Source organism: Labeo rohita, chromosome 16 (assembly GCF_022985175.1).
Source record: "Labeo rohita strain BAU-BD-2019 chromosome 16, IGBB_LRoh.1.0, whole genome shotgun sequence".
Classification (NCBI taxonomy): Eukaryota; Metazoa; Chordata; class Actinopteri; order Cypriniformes; family Cyprinidae; genus Labeo; species Labeo rohita.
The window spans coordinates 26,941,952-26,961,278 of record NC_066884.1 but is presented as its reverse complement, the minus strand read 5'-3'; the positions used below and the strand labels follow the sequence as shown (position 1 = coordinate 26,961,278).

At 35.5% G+C, this 19,327-nt stretch overlaps 1 protein-coding gene across 1 annotated transcript; it reads right to left on the bottom strand.

Moving 5' to 3' along the window:
* Nucleotides 1-1,195: 1,195 nt before the first annotated feature.
* On the bottom strand, nucleotides 1,196-17,807 carry gsdmeb (gasdermin Eb). Its single transcript, XM_051131104.1, has 10 exons — nucleotides 17,705-17,807; nucleotides 15,548-15,789; nucleotides 14,446-14,638; nucleotides 11,660-11,828; nucleotides 11,367-11,493; nucleotides 11,022-11,138; nucleotides 6,557-6,684; nucleotides 2,671-2,842; nucleotides 2,409-2,482; nucleotides 1,196-2,141 (listed from the first exon to the last, which is right to left on the bottom strand). The coding sequence occupies exons 2-10, from the start codon at nucleotides 15,753-15,755 to the stop codon at nucleotides 1,917-1,919; spliced, it is 1,413 nt and encodes a 470-aa protein (XP_050987061.1). The 5' UTR covers nucleotides 15,756-15,789; nucleotides 17,705-17,807; the 3' UTR covers nucleotides 1,196-1,916.
* Nucleotides 17,808-19,327: the final 1,520 nt, after the last annotated feature.

Sequence of the window (19,327 nt, the reverse complement as noted above, 5' to 3'; positions counted from 1 at the left end):
GTGGCAGAAATGGGCTTCCAAAGATTGTTGCCACCACCTTGTGGACAAAATAATTAATGCAAAAAAAGCTGATTGGACAGAGTGGGCTTTTCTGACTTTGTAGTTTTCAAACTGGTGGGTTGCCAGGTTTTCACAACAAAACCCACACAGTTGCTACTCGTAACAAGCCCAAATTGGGCTACTTTAACAGACTTGGCAACACTGCTGGTAGGTGCAATGTAAATAGGCTCGTTCGAGATGCATCGGCGTGTGACATCAAAGTACCATGAGAGCAATTCAGAAGCATAAAAAGTCGTCTGCTCTCCAGTTGCTTTCGCGGCACTTTGTCATACACTGATCATTCTGCTCCGCGCCGATGCATCTCGAACAAGCTTAATGATGCCCCTTACCTGACCCCCACCCCTAAACACGACCATCACTGTTAAGTGAGCAAATCAGAACCCCGTCAAAAACGCTCTGTTATGGCACCGCCTACCAATCTGGCAACCCATTATTGTCTCACATAGACCTTACTGTTTTGGGAAGACTTGGACAGCATTGCCTATTGTACAGTTACCACATACTATGCTGATGAAGTCAAACGCACTGTATGCATATGGTAGTGTACGTGTAAAAACATACTCGTTTTAGTGCGAATACTTAGCATATGCGTACAAGTGAATGCATAGCCTTCTCAACTTCGTCCATTTGATTAGTGTTATGCGCACTAGAAAGTTTTATTCTTGTCCGGTGTCTGCACTGATTCTCTCCATAAGTTGAAACTGATAAAAATATCTTTATACTCTTTTAAATTAGTTGCGTGTCTTAACTGCCTACCACAAGCAGTTGTCAGTGCAGGTTTTTGTTGTTGCCGTCGCCAGTAGTTTGGTGTTCAGTCTCATTTCCAACTGTGAAGCTGTGAGCCAAGAATAATGAAGTTTACTTTGGGCTTAAGGGCCAGTTCACACACAACATGTTTTTGTGTTTTACTGCACTGCTTTTGAACTGTTTATGTCGACATGTATCTCACTACTGTTTCAATGTCTTGTTTTGTACAAATTGAAAATGCTCAACCTTGGCTGGTTTCTCCTTTCATCAGTGTACCTCTGTATTTGGACTTTTTTTTTTTTAGTTTTAAAAGCAAAAGCCTGTTCTGTGTGAACAACAGCCCATAAACATAACCTTAACTCAAGTCAAGTTACCTTAAATTACACAGTACACAGTACATGTAAGTGCATGTACTATAAAATAAAGTGCAACCAATTCAATATCACAGTTTTAATTTTATCAATGCAGAAATATGAGCTCAAGTCATTGTGTTGCTTGTATGTCCTAGTATACAGAATCAGCACCGTATTTAGCTCAGTGTCTTTTACGTACATACAAAATCACCTTCAAATATAGAATTTAGACCAAGTGTGTCATGATCACAAGGTACCTGGGCTCACGGATTCATAACTTGTCTTGGTTGTGTAGTGATGCACCTCTGTCTCTGACTTGCTCCAGTGTCTTTTTAAAGGCTGTGTAACTCAGATTTTTATCCAGCTTACGTATTCACTTGAAAATCCTATATTTTGCAATACAGAGAGTTGTATTTTCTGAAATTAAACAGCTGTCTAATAAATTAATCTTCATTTTGAATCACTGTACTTTTAACATTATATTCTGGTGTGCATATGATCTGACTGTTTTTCAGTGAACAACAGAACCAGACAAAAGAAATGCAACAATTTATATAAATTTTATATTTCCACTTAAAGCAGCATATGAAATGAATTTAAAGACAATTTCTAAATTATTACCATTTTTAATATGATTTCATCCTTAAAATATTTGAAAGGCTACTTAAGGGTCCTTTTTTTTTGTCCCAGTGTTTAGACTGTCCACTTTGGTCCTCAATTTACAGCAGATATTTTGGCTTTGCTGTTGTCCTCCAGTCAGGCAGGCGGCGCTAGAGATGCCAAGCATTTAACGGCAACGCACAGCATGAGGGGAAGGTTATCGTCAGAGCTGTTGATTTTCGTAACGAGTGAATCCTTCTCTTTAATCAGTATCACGTTACAGGAAGCAAAGAGTGACGTGGTCTTCTTGAAAACCTTTTCGTTGGTTAACACGGTGGTATCTTTCAGAAGGGACTTCTTATTTAACGTCATATTTTGCACCTGCAGGACAATCGACACGTCATAAAGACATACATACATGATGCATGCATGTTCAACAAACCAGAAGATAAGTAGCATGTTCAAGTTAATGATTCCCCTTGGGAATTTTGTGTTTTTACAATGATTCTGGATTTATGAGTAAACAAAGGCAGTAAACACAACTGGATAATGTTCTCCTTTTTACTCATAAATCCAAATCACTAACAGGAAATTCCATAGGGACCCCAAACAATGTTGAGTGCTGTTACTTATTATGAAGATACTTACAAGATGAAGCAGAGCTTGCAGGATTGGGTAAGTGCAGCAGGATTTGAGGTCAGACAGGGCCGAGTCAGTCATTTCTACGTGCACACATGATTGTTTATGAGAACAAAGATCAATCTGACAGCAGGTGTATGACAACAAACAACCATCAGGTGAAATGGCACTGATTCTGGCCTTGGGGCTGACAGTAATGCAGAGAAAGCGAAACTACAGATAATGATTAAAGCTCCATTTATGACCGATATCAGTCACAATGCTTACTCACCATCTAAGGAGCTTATGAGCAGGTGCATGGCAGTCAGAGGGCTGGGTTTCACCTGCTTTCCAGAGCAGTCTTTACCAGCAGCTTTCTGTACAACCTCAATCGTGGACTTCAGTGCAGGCATCTTGTCTAATTTAGTTTGATCAGGCTGCGTCCCACCACACAGGTCTTCCAGCTGAGAGGTACAAAGAAAGACATCCAACATGTCTATTATTACTGTACTCTACGGTTTAAAGGTTTGGGGTCAGTATTTTTTCTTCTTTTGTGGGGGAGGAAGAACTCAATCCACCAAGGATGCATTAAACTGCTAAACCGTGGCAGTTCTTTCAAAATACAAATAGAGAAGTACAAAAGATTTTGATTTCAAATTAATGCTCTTTTTTTGGAACTTAACATTCAGCAATTCTCGGGCGGAAAAAGCATCAGTTTACAGAAAACATTAAGCAACACAACTGTCTTTAAAGGAGAAGTCCACTTCCGGAACAACAATTTATAAATCATTTACTCACCACCTTGTCATCCAAGATGTTAATGTCTTTCTTTCTTCAGTCATAAAGAAATTGTTTTTTGAGAAAAAACATTTCAGCAGTTTTCCCTATATAATGGACTGATATGGTGCCCCGATTTTGATCTTCCAAATTTTAAACGATCCCAGCCAGGGAAAAAGGGTCTTATCTAGCATAATGATCGGTTATTTTAATAAAAATAATACAATTTATATACTTTTTAATGTCAAACGCTTGTCTTGTCGTACTCTGCCTGGACTGTTTTTGTTTCAGTTCATGACAGTTAGGGTATGTCACAAAACTCCCATCTCATGTTCTCCCTCAACTTCAAAATCGTCCTATGTCGCTGTTTTACCTTTTTTGTTCAGGGTGTTTGATCTTTGCATGTTCACTTTGCAAAGACTGGGTCGGTACTTTTGCAGCAATGTAGGATGCAATGTAGGATTTTTTTTTTTTTTTTTTTAAGTTGAGGGAGAAAATACGGTCTGAGTTTTTCAACATACCCTAACTGTCTTGAGCCAGAATACACAGAGTTCAACGAGAGCAAGGCAAGATGAGCGTTTTAGAATAAAAAGTATTTAAATAGAATTTTATTTTATTTATTTTTTTTATGTAAATAACTGATCGTTTCGCTAGATTAAGACCCTTCTTCCTCTGCTGGGATCATTTACAACCGCATCTGGGATTGTTTGAAGCCGCATTTAAACTGCCTTTTGGAAGTTCAAAATCGGGGCGCCATATCAGTCCATTATATGGAGAAAAATGCTGAAATATTTTCCTCAAAAAACATCATTTCTTTACGACTGAAGAAAGAAAGACATGAACATCGTACATGACAAGGCGGTAAATTATTTGCAAATTGTTGTTCTGAAAGTGGACTTCTCCTTTAACGGTGCCAGTAAGAAGAAATGCTACTTTAGCACGAATCACCATAACCAGGGGTCATGAACTGAGAAATTTCCTAAATTTCCTTGATCTCCTGACATAGAAGAGGTCATCGTACTACAAAGTTTGAGAACTCAACTTTTTCTTGTTAGTCTAAAAACAGCTTATATTTTAGTCACTCTGCCAAAACGACAGGTTATGGATTGTGCCACTCTATAATGTTTTAGGGGTCAATATCACTGCAGGGTGCTTTTTGGTGTCCTGTACATAACTCATTTGCCATGATGACATAAAAATGACTATGAAAGGGTGTGGTATATTACACAAAGTTTTTATATTCATAACAAAAGCATTATTTGGCTCTTTAGATACATTTTCTGGATTTTGTTTTGTGTAAGAGGATGTGTGTTATTTATATTTTTAATTAATAAAAAAGAACAGTTTGTCCATGTCCCTGTCGTATGGGGGAATCTGCCTCTTTAAGAAAAGGCCATCCCCTTTAGTGACATCTGGAAAACAGATTTTTTTTTTGTGCCTACAGTGACGGGAATTTCAATGAGGTGAGTAAGTTTGTGACTTTTCAATTGACAAGTTTTCTTCGTATGAGTTTGCTTATGTGCTTTGCCAAAGCTTAACACATCCACTGTCAGCATAAAATATACCAGAAGTGATTAGAATACACTATTTTTGAAATATGTATGTTTAAATATACCAAATTCTCTTCAATAACCACACTGTTTAACTATTTAGCTAGTCACAGTTTGTTGTAAGCTAATATACAACAATATTGAAGCTCAAAATGTCCACCCTGTCAGCCACTTAGACTCAATAGAGTGGACATGCACATGACTAAATGAATGGGATTGAGAATGTAATTACATTATTTATTATATTATTTTTTCTGAAGTTGAATAAATGTATCACTGTCATATTTTGTCATGCTTTGTGTGTTCTGCTTTATGTGTCCACCCTGTCATGTGCTGGTCCACCTTGTCATCTTGATTTTTTAAATAATAATTCAATCATATCTATATAATCCAGTGTGTTCAATAGCTAGGTGTGGGGGCAATAACATGCAAACAAAAAACTGCATCCAAATATAGTTTTCTCCAAATGAGAAAAAATACATGTGTAATTGTATTTTTTTTTTTTTTTTTTTTAATCGCATGGTTTTCATAAAATCTTTTATGTATTTATAATTTGAAAGCAAACAAATAACCCTGTTTAGGAAAGGGACATCATGCCTTTCAGAAAATACAATTTGCATCTTAATATTGCAATGAAAACGTATTTAACGGCAATATATATGTCCATGACAGGGTGGACATATCTTATGGTTTATGCTTAGAATAATGGCCCGTAATTATTTTTAAAAATGTGTGGGAGCTCAGCTAATATGTTTCTACAGTACTTGAGTGTCTACTTTTTGACATGACATAAAGCGAATAGGAAATTAAGACTAAAATGAAAGAAAGGCACTCTATGGTGATACTGACCCATAACGTGGCTAAACACCGCCTCCACAGAAGAAGATCAACATCTGCTTCTACAGCACTGCCTGTTTAGCCCCGCCCACCAATTCACACATGTAATGTAAATAACTAGAGAGGTGAACGCAGGTCTATGCAGACACCAAACGATAAAGATCTGAATACAAAAATCTGCTTTCCTTCTGAGCCTAACATTAGGAAAGACTGGATGAACTTTATTTTTAATGAAGCTCGAGACCATGTCAGTAAGAGCTTAGTCCTTCGTTTACTTAATTTTATGGCGGATTTCGTTTACAAACAAGGTACAATTCAAGCTTTTTGTGCTAGCTGAAAGTGGACGAGACCGGAAGCCAGACACAAAAGGTACAAATGGCTACACCCACTCTTATGGGAAAAATAAGGTGGATAAAGGATGTAGGCCGTCAAACATACACAAGTGTTAGCCAATCAGTGGGCATTTACTTCTGAATCTACAATCCGTCACGCCTATTCAAACAGAGCGTTCTGATGAAGGGGGATAAACAAGGACAGAAAATAGCCTTTTACTTCTAAATTATGATGATAAAATCTCAATAACATAAGTGGACCTCAGAGCACAGTACAAAATAACAAAAAAGCCAGTTCATTACCCCTTTAAAAATCATGTGACACTAAAAATCAGACTAAATTGTAGAAAATGCTGAAAATGCAACTTTGTCATTACAGAAATACATTTTTAAAATATATAGAAAAGCATTATTGTCAAATTTCACATTTTTATTGCATTTTTGATCAAATAAATGCAGCCCTGACTTCTTAAAAACCAAAAATACTACCAACCCGAAACTTGTGAATGGTTATGTGTGTAAATGTATATATCCACCTTGGATTTTAATATATTAAATATATTTAATATATTAAATGTTTTATACAAGATGACAGCTGGATGGCATTTATTTTAGAATTATTTGTACTATTTCCAAAAAATAAATAAATAAATCAGTTGTAAGATTCCCTGGGCTCACTTACTGCGTCCTCCAGCACGTTGATGGCTATGCTGTTCTGCAGGAGCTGAGAGATCTTCTGGAATAATGAGGAGCGTGTGCTGGATGGGAGTTTTGAGAGAACTGTAAACTGCCCCTGGAGTGCTTCAAGATCTAAAGAAAAAGTAAACAATCTTTAATGGAAATAAACTCTATAGTATTAACCAACTGTGCTTACTCAAACTTCATTAAGTCAATATTAGGGCTGTCAGTTTAAGGCGTTAACTTAATTAATTAGTAATGAAAATTACCGCGATTAAAATATTTGAACGCAGTTAACGCACTGGCCCCGCCCCCAGACCTGTACATCATCTTATGTTTCATACAGTTGACTGTTGACAAATATGATGCAGGGCAACAACCCTAAAATTCAAGATATTGGTGTTTTGTCTCATATTATATATATATAAAATCACGTATCATACGATCACACAGGCAGCAAGAGTAATATGACACCAGTGCTGATTTTGTCCTGATCTATCACAAGCTTAAATGTTATTTTAAACAGTTCAGTAAATAAAAAGTTGATATTGTGTTATACTTTAAACATTATATTACGTGTTTTGCTCAGTTTTGCAGAGAACATATTACCTTTGAAGCCATAGCAGAATGGACCTTTCTCACATTTTCCGGTTTCTCATAGCGAAAGTCGTCATAGTTGGGTAAGAGCAGTGAATAGGAGAGTACCACAAAAATATTTTTTTGCATTCCTATTTGCTCAAATAACAAAAGAAAAACTACACGATAGTGTTTTCACGGCTTTCATTCAAAGGAAAAAAATTGAGAGAGACTGATATCGGCAGTCAGAAGAGAGAACAATGTCAAATTTACCGTCCCTCCCATAGACGCGGCATTAGAAACACCCTCACATAGCGTTAACTAGTTTTTTGGTAACTTGATGAAAAAGGTGGTATAATAAAAAATATAGTGTTATAAATGCACATTTACTCACCCTCATGTCATTTCAAACCTTTTTTTTGTGGAACATAAAAGAAGGTATTTTGAAGACTGTTGGTAACAAAGCTGTTTTGGTTGCCAATGACTTTCATTTTATGAACAAAAAAAATACTGAGATGTTTCTCAAACGATCTTTTATGTTCCATAGTTCACGTTAGGCCATTGCAGCCTAAATCATTTAACACAAAAATAGCTTTAAATAATCTTTTGTGGGTATTTTCACAGTCAATTTTATTTTCGATTAATATGCGAATTAGAGTAGTAATTAATTAGATTAAAATTTTTAACTGACAGCCCTAGTCAATATACAACTAATAAAGCAAAAATAAACAATTTCTCCCAGTTCACCAAAGGTCACAAACTCTCTCCAACACTCCCCTATCATTTACTGGCTATAACCAAAATTGCATACCCTCTGAGTAGGTACTTCTTTTGAATAATTAATAAATGCTAAACCATAAAAACCTATGATTTATATAATATGAATGTGTGTATAATGAATGTAATCCTGACATACTACAATCACTATGCTGTCATTGTCACGTGACCAACCAGCATCACTTTATAGCCATTCACAATTAGTGATTGACCGATATTGATTTTTTTAGAACCGATACCGATTATTTACATAATTATGTGCCCGATAACCGATATGCAGAACCGATATTTACCGCTTTTATTTTTCAACATGTGCTCATTCATGGCTGTATTATTTTATTCAAGCAAAGTTATGTTTATTGGGACAGGACTTGATGGATTATCTTATGTGACTGTGAGTTCAAGCTGTTTCTTATGACAGTTTAAGCCTATACGTGACTCCGAATTCATAAGACTAATGAGCATACAACAGCGAGAGAATTAAATTCAGCGCTTTCATTTCCAACATGTGCTCCTTCATGGCTGTATATTATTGAATTCAGGCAAAGTTATGTTTATTGGGACAGGATTTTAATTATTTTTATGTGACTGTAAGTTTGTCTCTATTTCTTAGAGCCAAGCTGCATAAACTAGCTACATATGCTATCAGGCATTTATGTATCACATCTAATATGAGCATTAATGGCTGTTATATTAAATAAAGTTTACTAATTACAGCAAAAGCAAGAAAGTAGGCTATGCTTTAGCTTTGCATGCCGGTGTCGTCGGGTCTTCCCTTAGGCGCGCTGCATGCGTGCAATTCTCAAAACACCCACAAGAAGGTGCGTTTATCGCTGAACCCAATATTATAAAACCGATAACCGATTATGGTAAAATGCTTAAATATCGGGGAGAATATCGGCAAATAAATATATATCGGTCGATCTCTATTCACTACAAGTAAAATATTTGCTGGATGCACACGAGTTGTCTGGGAACTTTTCACCTACTGTTTTGCAAATACTGTGAATTCAGACATAACCACGCTTTCACATCACATCACATTTTTTTTATTATACAGTAAGGAAGTGTGCAATTTCTGATGCAGCCAACATTCAAACCAATGTTGCTGTGTTGGGCTAGTTGTGATATGTCACAGATTCATACTTTGTACACCTTTTGGGGAAATCAACTTTCCAATGGCTTACTATATACAGTAGTCAACATTTGAAGTGGATCAAAACCTTTCATAAAACCAAAAAGAATACCTGTTCTTGCCTTAGGACAACTTTGGTGAACTTTTTTTGATCCACTTCAAATGTTGACTACTGTAGTTGTTTTTGAATAATTACTCTAAGAAAAATGATGTGCCCTGTTGTTTTCAATAAAAGACTTAGAAGTATTGGGAAAGTTACTTTAGAAATGTAGTAAGTTACAGATTACAAGTTTCCCCATTTAAAATGCAGCAAGTAGTGTAACTATTTTGGTTACTTTTAGGGCTGTAGCTATCAATTATTTTAGTTTGAGTTGAGTATTCTAGCGATTATTCCATTGATTAATCGAGTAATTGGATATTCTTTTCTTTATTAAAGAGCAATACTAAATATATAACAGAAAATAAGATAGGTCTCTTAAAATAAACAACTAACTTCTTTCCTTTTTAGAAAAATGAACATTTTTATTGCTGAAATTGCATGCATTAGTAACCATGAAAACTAAACTTATGTAATGCATTTATATGGCTAATTACATTCAAAATGCAAATACAAATATATCAATAAAATAATATACATATATAATAAAAATACAAAAATCAATTTCACATTACTTTAGAAAAAGGTAAACATTACAACCTAAAACAAAGGCATAAGTCAAGAAATTGAGGAATTTACATGAAGGCCTATTTACACACTATTTAATTCAGCTCAGAGGGACATGAATGCATTTAACTTGCAGCTACAAATGCATAAAATATTATTTAGTTATTTTAAACAAAACACTGAATACTGATATTTACATATATTTTTAAAATGAACATACTTTAAATGTGAAATCAAAACCACCAGTAGGTGTCAGTACGTCACTGTTAAGTAAGTGAGTCATTGCGATTGAACTGAATCATTTAACGGATGATTCATTCAAGAACGAAACACCTTTTGCTCAAAGTTGCTCAAAGACACAAAACAGTGCTGTGTCTGTGTTTGTAATGGTTATTTGTTGCCAAAATAGAGCAAAAACAGGCAATATGCTGTCTAAAACGTAAGTCTCTTAATATTAACTTCTTGTTTATTGATGAACTGTTGCATAAAATCAGTATCACGTTTGTAATCATGCAGAGGCACTCTTCGTTTGATATGGACTAACTTTCTAACCTTTCTGAGTCACAGAAAGAGAATGAGCCATCAACATAAATGGCACTTAGTCTTTCACAAAACATGTCCAACGTTTATCGGTTTGTGCGTCAGTAATAATGGTGTGTGGGGAAACAGAGTGTTTTTGAGGAAAGCATTTAAGGATTTTTTTTTTTCCTAAAAAAAATGACAGATCGTTTCGCTAGACCCTTCTTCCTCGGCTGGGATAATTTAGAGCCCTTTGAAGCTGCATTTAAACTACATTTTGGAAGTTCAAAATCGGGGGCACAATTGAAGTCCATTATATGAAAAAAAAATCCTGAAATGCTTTCCTCAACCATAATTTCCTTACGACTGAAGACATGAACATCTCGGATGACAAGGGGGTGAGTAAATTATTTGTGAATTGTTGATCTGGAAGTGGACTTCTCCTTTAATGCCGATTCCTGTCAGACTTCTCAAAATCCATTATCACTTAAATTAAGATTATAATAATTTAACTTTAAAGCACCACAAAATCTGACTTCAGCACCTCTTTTTAAATCTTTCTAAGGGTTAAATACAGATTTAAAATCATAAGAAACAGTAAATAATAACATGAGAAGTAGATGCTATCCTCTTTGTAATTAACATTTTCATAAGTAACTGTAATTACACAGATTCTCAGTAACTGTAACAGATTACAGTTACATTCGGTTTGTAATTAAATTCCATAACACTGTTACATGTAACTAGTTACTTCCCAACACTGAAGACGGTCAGCTACAACTATTTAACTGATGTTACCTTTCTGCAGTTTGCTGGTTGTTTGTCTTGGTGCAGCACTGAGTGTATTTGCTTCCTTCAGCTTTACTATCCCGTCAACTTCAAAACCGCCCTTGACATTCGGCAGCAGGCACAGTTCTGGTAAAAAGGATGACAGTATAATCATACAACGCTTGTTTGACCTTCCAGAATTACCATTTCTACAATGCTTGAGGATGTTTTTCTAAACTTCTGTATGATAAACAATTTTGGTAGTGTGTTGGGTTTCCACTTGATGTTTAATGTCAGTCCGGCTCCTCGAGAAAAAAAACAGTTGAGAACCTCTGATCTGGAACGTAATTGAATGATTTGGCAAAAATGATTTACCGTAGTGTCCAGTGTTAGAAACGTCTAGTTCAATCACGCTGTAAGCGAGGGTGGTTTTGGGGGGGATGTTGATAGACACATTAGTGTCAGACTCGACAAAAGGCTTCTCTTTATTGTTGACTGACACCTGCGGAGACACGAGAGACAGATGGGACAGTTTGTATTTAGAGGAGAGGAGACGGCAGGCAGGACCAAACACGTGCCCCTGGAATGTGGTTAGTGGATGGTGATACACCCAAGCCTATGTCATCAGAAAAACGTGTGATTTTTTTCACCAAACACAAAAGCCCTACCTTTATTGTCTTATTGAACCCGAATATTCCAGCGCAGGTACCACCTCCCTGAACTTCCTCAGTGATGGTGCAGGACTGAGTGGTGATGATTCGCTCCTTCACTAGCGTCAGCACCTCCCTCTTCGTCTCCCGTGTCTGCTCGATCAGCGAGTGGTTCAGGTCCAGAACTCTACAACCACAGCAAACATTCAAGCGTGACAAGTGTGTCACAAGGCTTTATTGTCAAAATGCGTTCATACCACGTGGCAGGTGTGTCTCAAGTCTTTGTCTAAAACTTTTCACCTACATCAATACACCTAGATCAATTTAGAAAACTCTCTCCTGTTGGTGTCATCAGGATGATTTAGATATTTTGACTTTTAAAAAACAAGGCAATTAATTTAGTTGTTACAGCATAAGGAATATTTTTAGATGACAAAACATGAATCATGACAACATTTAAAGTGCAGGAATGCTAATGTCACTAAAGGACAAATGAGAACATAGTGCACATGTGCAACCTTGTAAATCATTGGTACGTTTTTAAAAACAGTGGTTAATCACTGTTTTTTTTTAAACATTTTTTTCCACATATATACACAAGTCTATTATTTATGGAAGCCCATTTCTGCCACTAAAAAAAATAAATAAAATCAGAATTGCGTGATATAAACTCCCTTTTTTTTCCCTCGACAGAACTGGACTTTAACTCACAATTGCAAGTTTATACCTCATAATTCTGAGAAAAAGTCAGAATTATGAGATACAAACTCTCAATTGTGAGTAAAAAAAAAAAAAAACAGAATTACGAGATACAAATTGACAATTGCGAGAAAAAAGTCAGAACTGTGAATTTATATTCCACAATTCTGACTTGATTGCAATTGTTCCCACCACTGAATAAAAAATTAAATCATAATTGCGACTTTTTAGCTCAGATTATTTTCTAGCAATTGCGAGTTTTCATCTCACAGATCTGATTTTTTCTCAGATATGTGAAATATAAACTTGAAATTGTAAGAAAATGTCAGAATTGTGAGCTAAAAAAATTAATTAGGCTTCATAAGCTGAAATTATTTAAAAATTACAATTCTGAGAAAAGAAGTCAGAATTGCAGTATATAAGTTCTGAACTGCAAGGGAAAGAAGGCAAAAGTTTATATCTCGCAATTCTGGATTTCCCAGAATTGCAAGAAAAAAAAGTAAGAACTGTGAAACCTAAACTCAGAACTGCAAGAATTATTCGCAATTACCTTTTTTATCTCTTGGCGAAAAAGGGCTTCCACAGTCTATACTTCCTAATCATTATTTTTGAAATATTAATTTAATAAACAAAACAAATAAGTGTTTTAAAGGGGTCACGACATGAGAAAGCAAATTTCCCTTGATCTTTTGACATAGAAGAGATCTTTGTATGCTTGATACATCCTGCAAGTTTCATAACTTAAAATGTCCTCACCATCACTAAAAAAACATTTATGTCATAAAACGGCTCGTCTGGATCCAAGGTGTAAGGTGGCGTCACCTGGGCGTAGTCGATGCATAAACACCACCTCTAGAGAAACACATCAACAAATAGTCTTCTTCTCACTATAGGCCCCGCCCACTGTTGTTCAGATGATTAATGGCTTGACACTTGATTATGCTGAATGCGAGTGTTGTGTCGCGTTAAAACCAGGTAGAAATACAATCACTTCCACTGTCTTGTCTACACTGGATACAGTATACAGATGCGCATTAGCTTTCTGAGAGTCCACATGCTTTAGTTTGTCATCAACAGGACAGAGTGAAAGAACATTCGTTTCAGTGTCATGGAGAGTTTACAAAAAAAAAAAACATTTGTTAAAAGATGAAGCAGAACTAGATCTGACAGCACAAATGGTAGGTAAATTGTTTCATAATGCTTTGACTGGAAATGACTGTTTTATTTTGATGATGTTGGCACTCCCATGCAACTGCGAGGGGGCGTTGATACAGTTACCTATGCAATGATGTTAGCCAATCATAACACTGGCTGAATACTGACAAGTGTTAACAAACCCAAGACAGAGGGTCTTTTGTGCAAAAAAAACTTCATTAATATATTAAGATAATTTTAAAAATCCATGGCATGACCCCTTTAAAACCATGTTTCCCTTTAAACTAGACATAATTCTAGACCCTAAATTTCACATATCTGCCTCATATAATAATGTGATATAACAATCATGCATTCTTAGAAAAGCAAAGCATATATCTTAGACACTAGGGCAAACAAAAAAGGGAAGTGAGGACTTAACAGAAAAACAGTTAAAAATATAACAAGAATTTTAAACACAGGCAACACGACATGTACTTTCATTTCCTTATTTTCATTCACCAGTGTCTTTATCTGTCACTACAGGCAAGATTCACTTGTATTTTAACCACATTTCATTACATAATCTTATCTGACCAAGCTCAGTGTTTCCTGTAGGTTCACAGCTTAGGACATTTTGAACAATAGGGCCCTACAATCTTTTAGTAAACAAGTGTAGTGTAGTAAACAAACAGTTTTTTTATGAATGGACTCCGCGATCCCGTCCGCGTTTTCGCAGAGAAATTGTAGACGCGCGTCCATGTAGAGACAGAAATGACATGCCGTCGTGTAAACAAGATAAATAACATAAGACCACTTAGTTTATTTCATAAAAGAACAAGGTATAGACCTGTTCTATAGGAAATGACTTCTGTTGTGATCAGGCGCTATATAGAAAATAAAATTTAACCTTCAAGGGGGGCGGGGGGTGCCGTTTGGCAGGGAAAACACTGAAGCTTGTGAAGTCTCACCTAGATTTGGAAGCCTTTAGGAGCTTCTGGATATCAACCTCCTGTTTCTGTAGGTTTCCAAACGATGTCTGGAGTTTGCTGGAGCCGGCACCCCCAACATTAATGGTCCCCACCCCAAGATCCGCTGCTGCACTTCCACTTCTGTTATCCACAACCTTGCCATTATAGGTCAAAAAGTCGGTTTCAGCCACAGCTGTGGAAAAAAAAAAAAAATGTACATCAGCTCTCCCACACACAAAATACCTTGTTTAACAAAACCACATAGTTGTAAACAGTTCCACAAACAATTCTGGGAACAATTTTCACATAGACAACATGATACTACAGTCCCATGAGAAAAAGAAATGTGCTTAACTGAATTAAATGTGCACTTGTAGTGTACTAAGTTTATATTTAAATTAATATAAAAAAATAGGAAAATAATAGGAGTGTAATTAAATAGCACGTTTCTCAACGTTTCTCACTTAATTACACTCCTAAAATGCACTTTGTAATAATGTCCAATTAAAAGTGCATTTTAAATAATTGTTTTTAATAGCTATTGTTGTGGTGTTTTGTGTTGACTAACTTACTAAATCACATGTAACGTGCTTGATTGTAATTAACTGTAGTGTATTTATTATTACAATTAAAGCAACGTCATCATTACAAATGTGTAATTATAATTTATGTGTAACTATTATAATAGTATTTAAAACCATTACATACATGACTCAACAAAACATTATATTATAGTACTTTTTCAGTTTACCATAAATCCATATTTCAAGGACTATAGAATTATTAAATTACATATAAAGATGTATTTAAGCCCTACTTAAGTGTCATAAAAGCACTCTAAAGTTTAGCTAAGAGCATTTAATATAAATGCAAACATTAATATATTTCAATTTAATTGCAACTGACATCTGGAAATGTCACATTTTGTTCACACTCCAGCGCATTTTTTTTAAATGATTTTTTCCACAGTTAAAAATCTTTTACTAAAGCGTCATTCTTTTTCACAAGGGGTAGGTCTTTGGATGTGGTGGATTAATGATAAATCCAAGCTTTACATAGACCATATACTTTTCAGAACAAAATGATAGAAAAAACTCTGTACCTGGTTCTATGGGATCTCCAACAAGAACATCATTTAGCATGAAGTCTGCCGGCAGATACTTGGGCCACTGCCAGAACCAGTAGCGGTTACGCTTGATGACCACAGCCAGAGGAGCCAGACCATCCGAGTCATTCAAACGGGACACTGGGATCAGGGAACCATCAGTGTCGATCTCAGAGAGCAGGTTCTTAGTGGCTTTCGCAAACATCTTTAATACTGACAGGAAGATTTTGAAGGGTCAGCTGGAAAAAAACAAAACTGTCGTAAGTGCATTTCATTTCAAGAAATATACTCATATCACTGTTGCACTGCTAACAAGGTCTAAATGACCATAAAGTATCACAGCATCACAACGCCAAAGGATTCTCTGAAGTACCTTGGAATACCACGGCACACGTGGTAAATTAATATTTGGTAGCACTTTATTTTAGAGTCCTTGTTTCACATTGCATGTACTTATCCTAGTAATATTATTAACACTACTAACATTACTATGTACTTAAATGTAAAATGACATGTTAGCAGTGATGGGAATAACGGCGTTATAAATAAACGGTGTTACTAACGGCGTTATTTTTTCAGTAACGAGTAATCAAACGAATTACTGTTTCCTACGTTACAACGCCGTTACCATTACTGACAATAACACAGCGTTACTATCATTTATTATAATATTATTATAATTTTATTTTTCAGTTCATCTGAATGGATGCGCAGCGTACCTGTATTTGACAGGCTGTAAACTCTAGTGTGAAGGCACACGACTAGCCGTCACTTTGTCTCACACACACGCAAAGAAAGATACAGAGCGACAGAGTCTTATACCATGCAGAATTGACGTGCTACGTGTAAACAATATTCTTTGTTGTATTTTCCTCTCAAAACAACGGAGCTCCTTTGGAATACTTCAGCTTTTAAGAACTGCCGGTTTCTCCGGTAGTAGGTGGAACTAATGTGCAAACAGCAATCTCATTGGCTGGCGCTCACCTATTATCGTCCCTGTTTTGATTACAGCAAATCAGTTAGAGAGAACGCAGACAACGTGATTAATATTCATGAACCCAGCAGCTCATTGAACCTTAGTGTGTTTAATATTGTTATTAATAGTAGAATTCGTGGTAATAACAAGACGTTCATAGAAACACTAAATTACAAACAATATCACCACCAGTCCTAAGTTCAGTCAACATGACAAACATGCATTCATACATTGTTATTCTAATTACTAAAGTTCTAATGGCTAAAGTTGAATGCTAATTATAATTATAATATTATATCAGATATTTAATAGTCTGGTGAGTAAACTAAAAATGTAATTAATTTCATTAAAATTTCATTCAACATATTTAATATTGGGGTCATCCAAGTTATTTAATATATATATATATATATATATATATGTATTTTTTTTTTTTTTTTAAAGCAACACAATAGTTACTTTCCCTGGTAATTAGTTACTTTTATAATGATATAACTCTGTTACTAAATCAGTTACTATTTGTGAGAAGTAACCAGTAGCTATAATTACTTTTCAAAGTAACATTCCCAACACTGCCCACAACAACATTAAAATAGTGTAGATTAGTGTACAATGTTTTATATTTATTTTATAGTTATATTAAATTAGATTTTTTTTTAAGTAACGCAGTAGTTACTTTGCCTGGTAATTAGTTACTTTTACAATGATGTAACTCAGTTACTAACTCAGTTACTATTTGTGAGAAGTAACTAGTAACTATAATTACTTTTTTAAAGGTACGTGCCCAACACTGCACGTCAGAATACTTAGTGTAAACAAACATTCAGACAAAATCATTCAGCACCATGGTATTACATTCAGGTGCCATCTCTGTATCATGGTACTGCAACTATTCTTTAATCTACTTACTTCATTTCACAACACTAGTCTCGCTAGAGTTCCGTAGTTACGAGTTATTTCCTACCTATACATCATTTATTACACTGACACTGTGACACTAAAGAAGTCATGTTTCCCATAATGCCGAAAGATACAATGTAGCGACAGAATCTTCTATTGTAACCCTTTCTTCTCTTCACAACATAACAGTTTTGACAGAAGTGCAGTAGTTTCATGTTAAAGTAACCAATACAACTTGGTAGACACCAGTAACTTGTAAACAAAGATCTCACGCTTACCGTCGTCTGCTCTCGTCGCTTATGATTGAAGACATCTACCACAGCTACACAAAAGCCCAGGGAGTTCACCGGCGTTTGTTTAGCCCCGCCCCCCGCACGTTTCATTGGCTCATTTCCAGACGACGAATTTTTCATTCGCTGCACATGTTAATCACAGGGTCGGTGTTTTTATCTCTTGAGGGAGTGTGTACTTGTCCTGCAAGTTGTTTACAAAGTTGTCACTGAGAGAATTCATACTTTCCAGTAAAACAATTTGTTTTTCTGGGAACGAAATCCGATTAAACTGTCTTCTCTACACTATATATTACTGTCAAATATTTATTTTGAACTATTTCTATGTACATTAGAGGAACGCTTTGAATATCTGGTGTTGCTCACAGTAGGGTGGTGCAGTCTGGAGAGACGAGATAATGTCATTCTGTCACATTAACCGGTTATGTAAGAGTCATGATGGAACAAAAACACAGAAATCTGAGTTGATAAATGTCTCTCAGATACAAATAAATAAATAAATCAGCCACGTGAAAAGAAAAATAAGTCTAAGTACGACCTACCGTCCAGTGGGATCAAATTTGCAGCTAAAAAATATGCAAACGTAGCATATTTTAACTCAGTTAATTGACTCAGCAGTGAAAAAGGAATGTGGATCTTTGCCTTCAGTATCTGATGTGACCCCTTGGGCAGCAATAGTGTCAAAACATTTCTATTAATAGGACCTTAACATGATCATTCACAATTCTGACCACAATTTTAACCATCAACCAACTTGCTTGTGTGTTTTGGGTCACTGTGTTGCTTCAGCACTCGCTTTTTGTGGAGTTTCAGCACAGTGACAGTTTCTGTATAAACAGAATTCAGGAAGTAAACCATCCTGGGTCATGTTTCTCAAAAGCATTATATAACCTAAGAATATGATACTATATGGTAATATAGAGCTATGATGCTTTTGGGAAACACAGCCCAGGTCCAGAAGTACCAAAGCGACATTACATTACAGTTGAGTGAGAGTCTATTACTAAAAGCATTTTTTAATGAAACACTCATCATTTAACCCAAACAGTACTACTTTGACTTGTTTTGTCCACGAAACATTCTTCCAGAAGTCCTACGCTAAACTTTAGACAGGCAGCAATTTTTATGAAAGCCTAGTAAGTTTTAAATAAGTGAAGCTTATTTAAAATAAGTAAATAAGTTTAACGTCAGATTACCATAAACTAGATTTTTATAGTAAAGACCCAGGTTCTTTTTAACCAATTCATTGAAACACCTGACTCCACTTACCCTCTTTAAATGAACTTGTTCTAATAAATATATATTTCCTACTAGTACTGCTTGGTCTACAAAAAGGTTTGTGTATTATATATTTAATTATATCTCTTAATCTATTTACAGGACTGGCTATTTTTTTTCAACACCGCACAAGACACAGAAGAATCAAACCGCAATTAAAAGAAAAATTCACAGTTGTGCTGCATATGACAGCAGGAAATACTTTGTGGTTTATCAAGGTTTTTCCTCAACCACTATACCAGTCAACTAAGAAAACAAAATGTTTAATAACAGCTAAAGGACAATGGCAGTAAATAATTAAAATTTCACAGTGATGTCACCATGAGTGAGCTT

Coding starts and splice junctions, on each gene's coding strand:
- gsdmeb (XM_051131104.1), bottom strand. CDS start 15,755: ATGTTTGCGAAAGCCACTAAGAACCTGCTCTCTGAGATCGACACTGAT. Junction 11,829..14,445: donor CTAAAGGCTTCCAAATCTAG/GTGAGACTTCAC, acceptor CTGTGGTTGTAG/AGTTCTGGACCTGAACCACT. Junction 11,494..11,659: donor GGTTCAATAAGACAATAAAG/GTAGGGCTTTTG, acceptor GTGTCTCCGCAG/GTGTCAGTCAACAATAAAGA.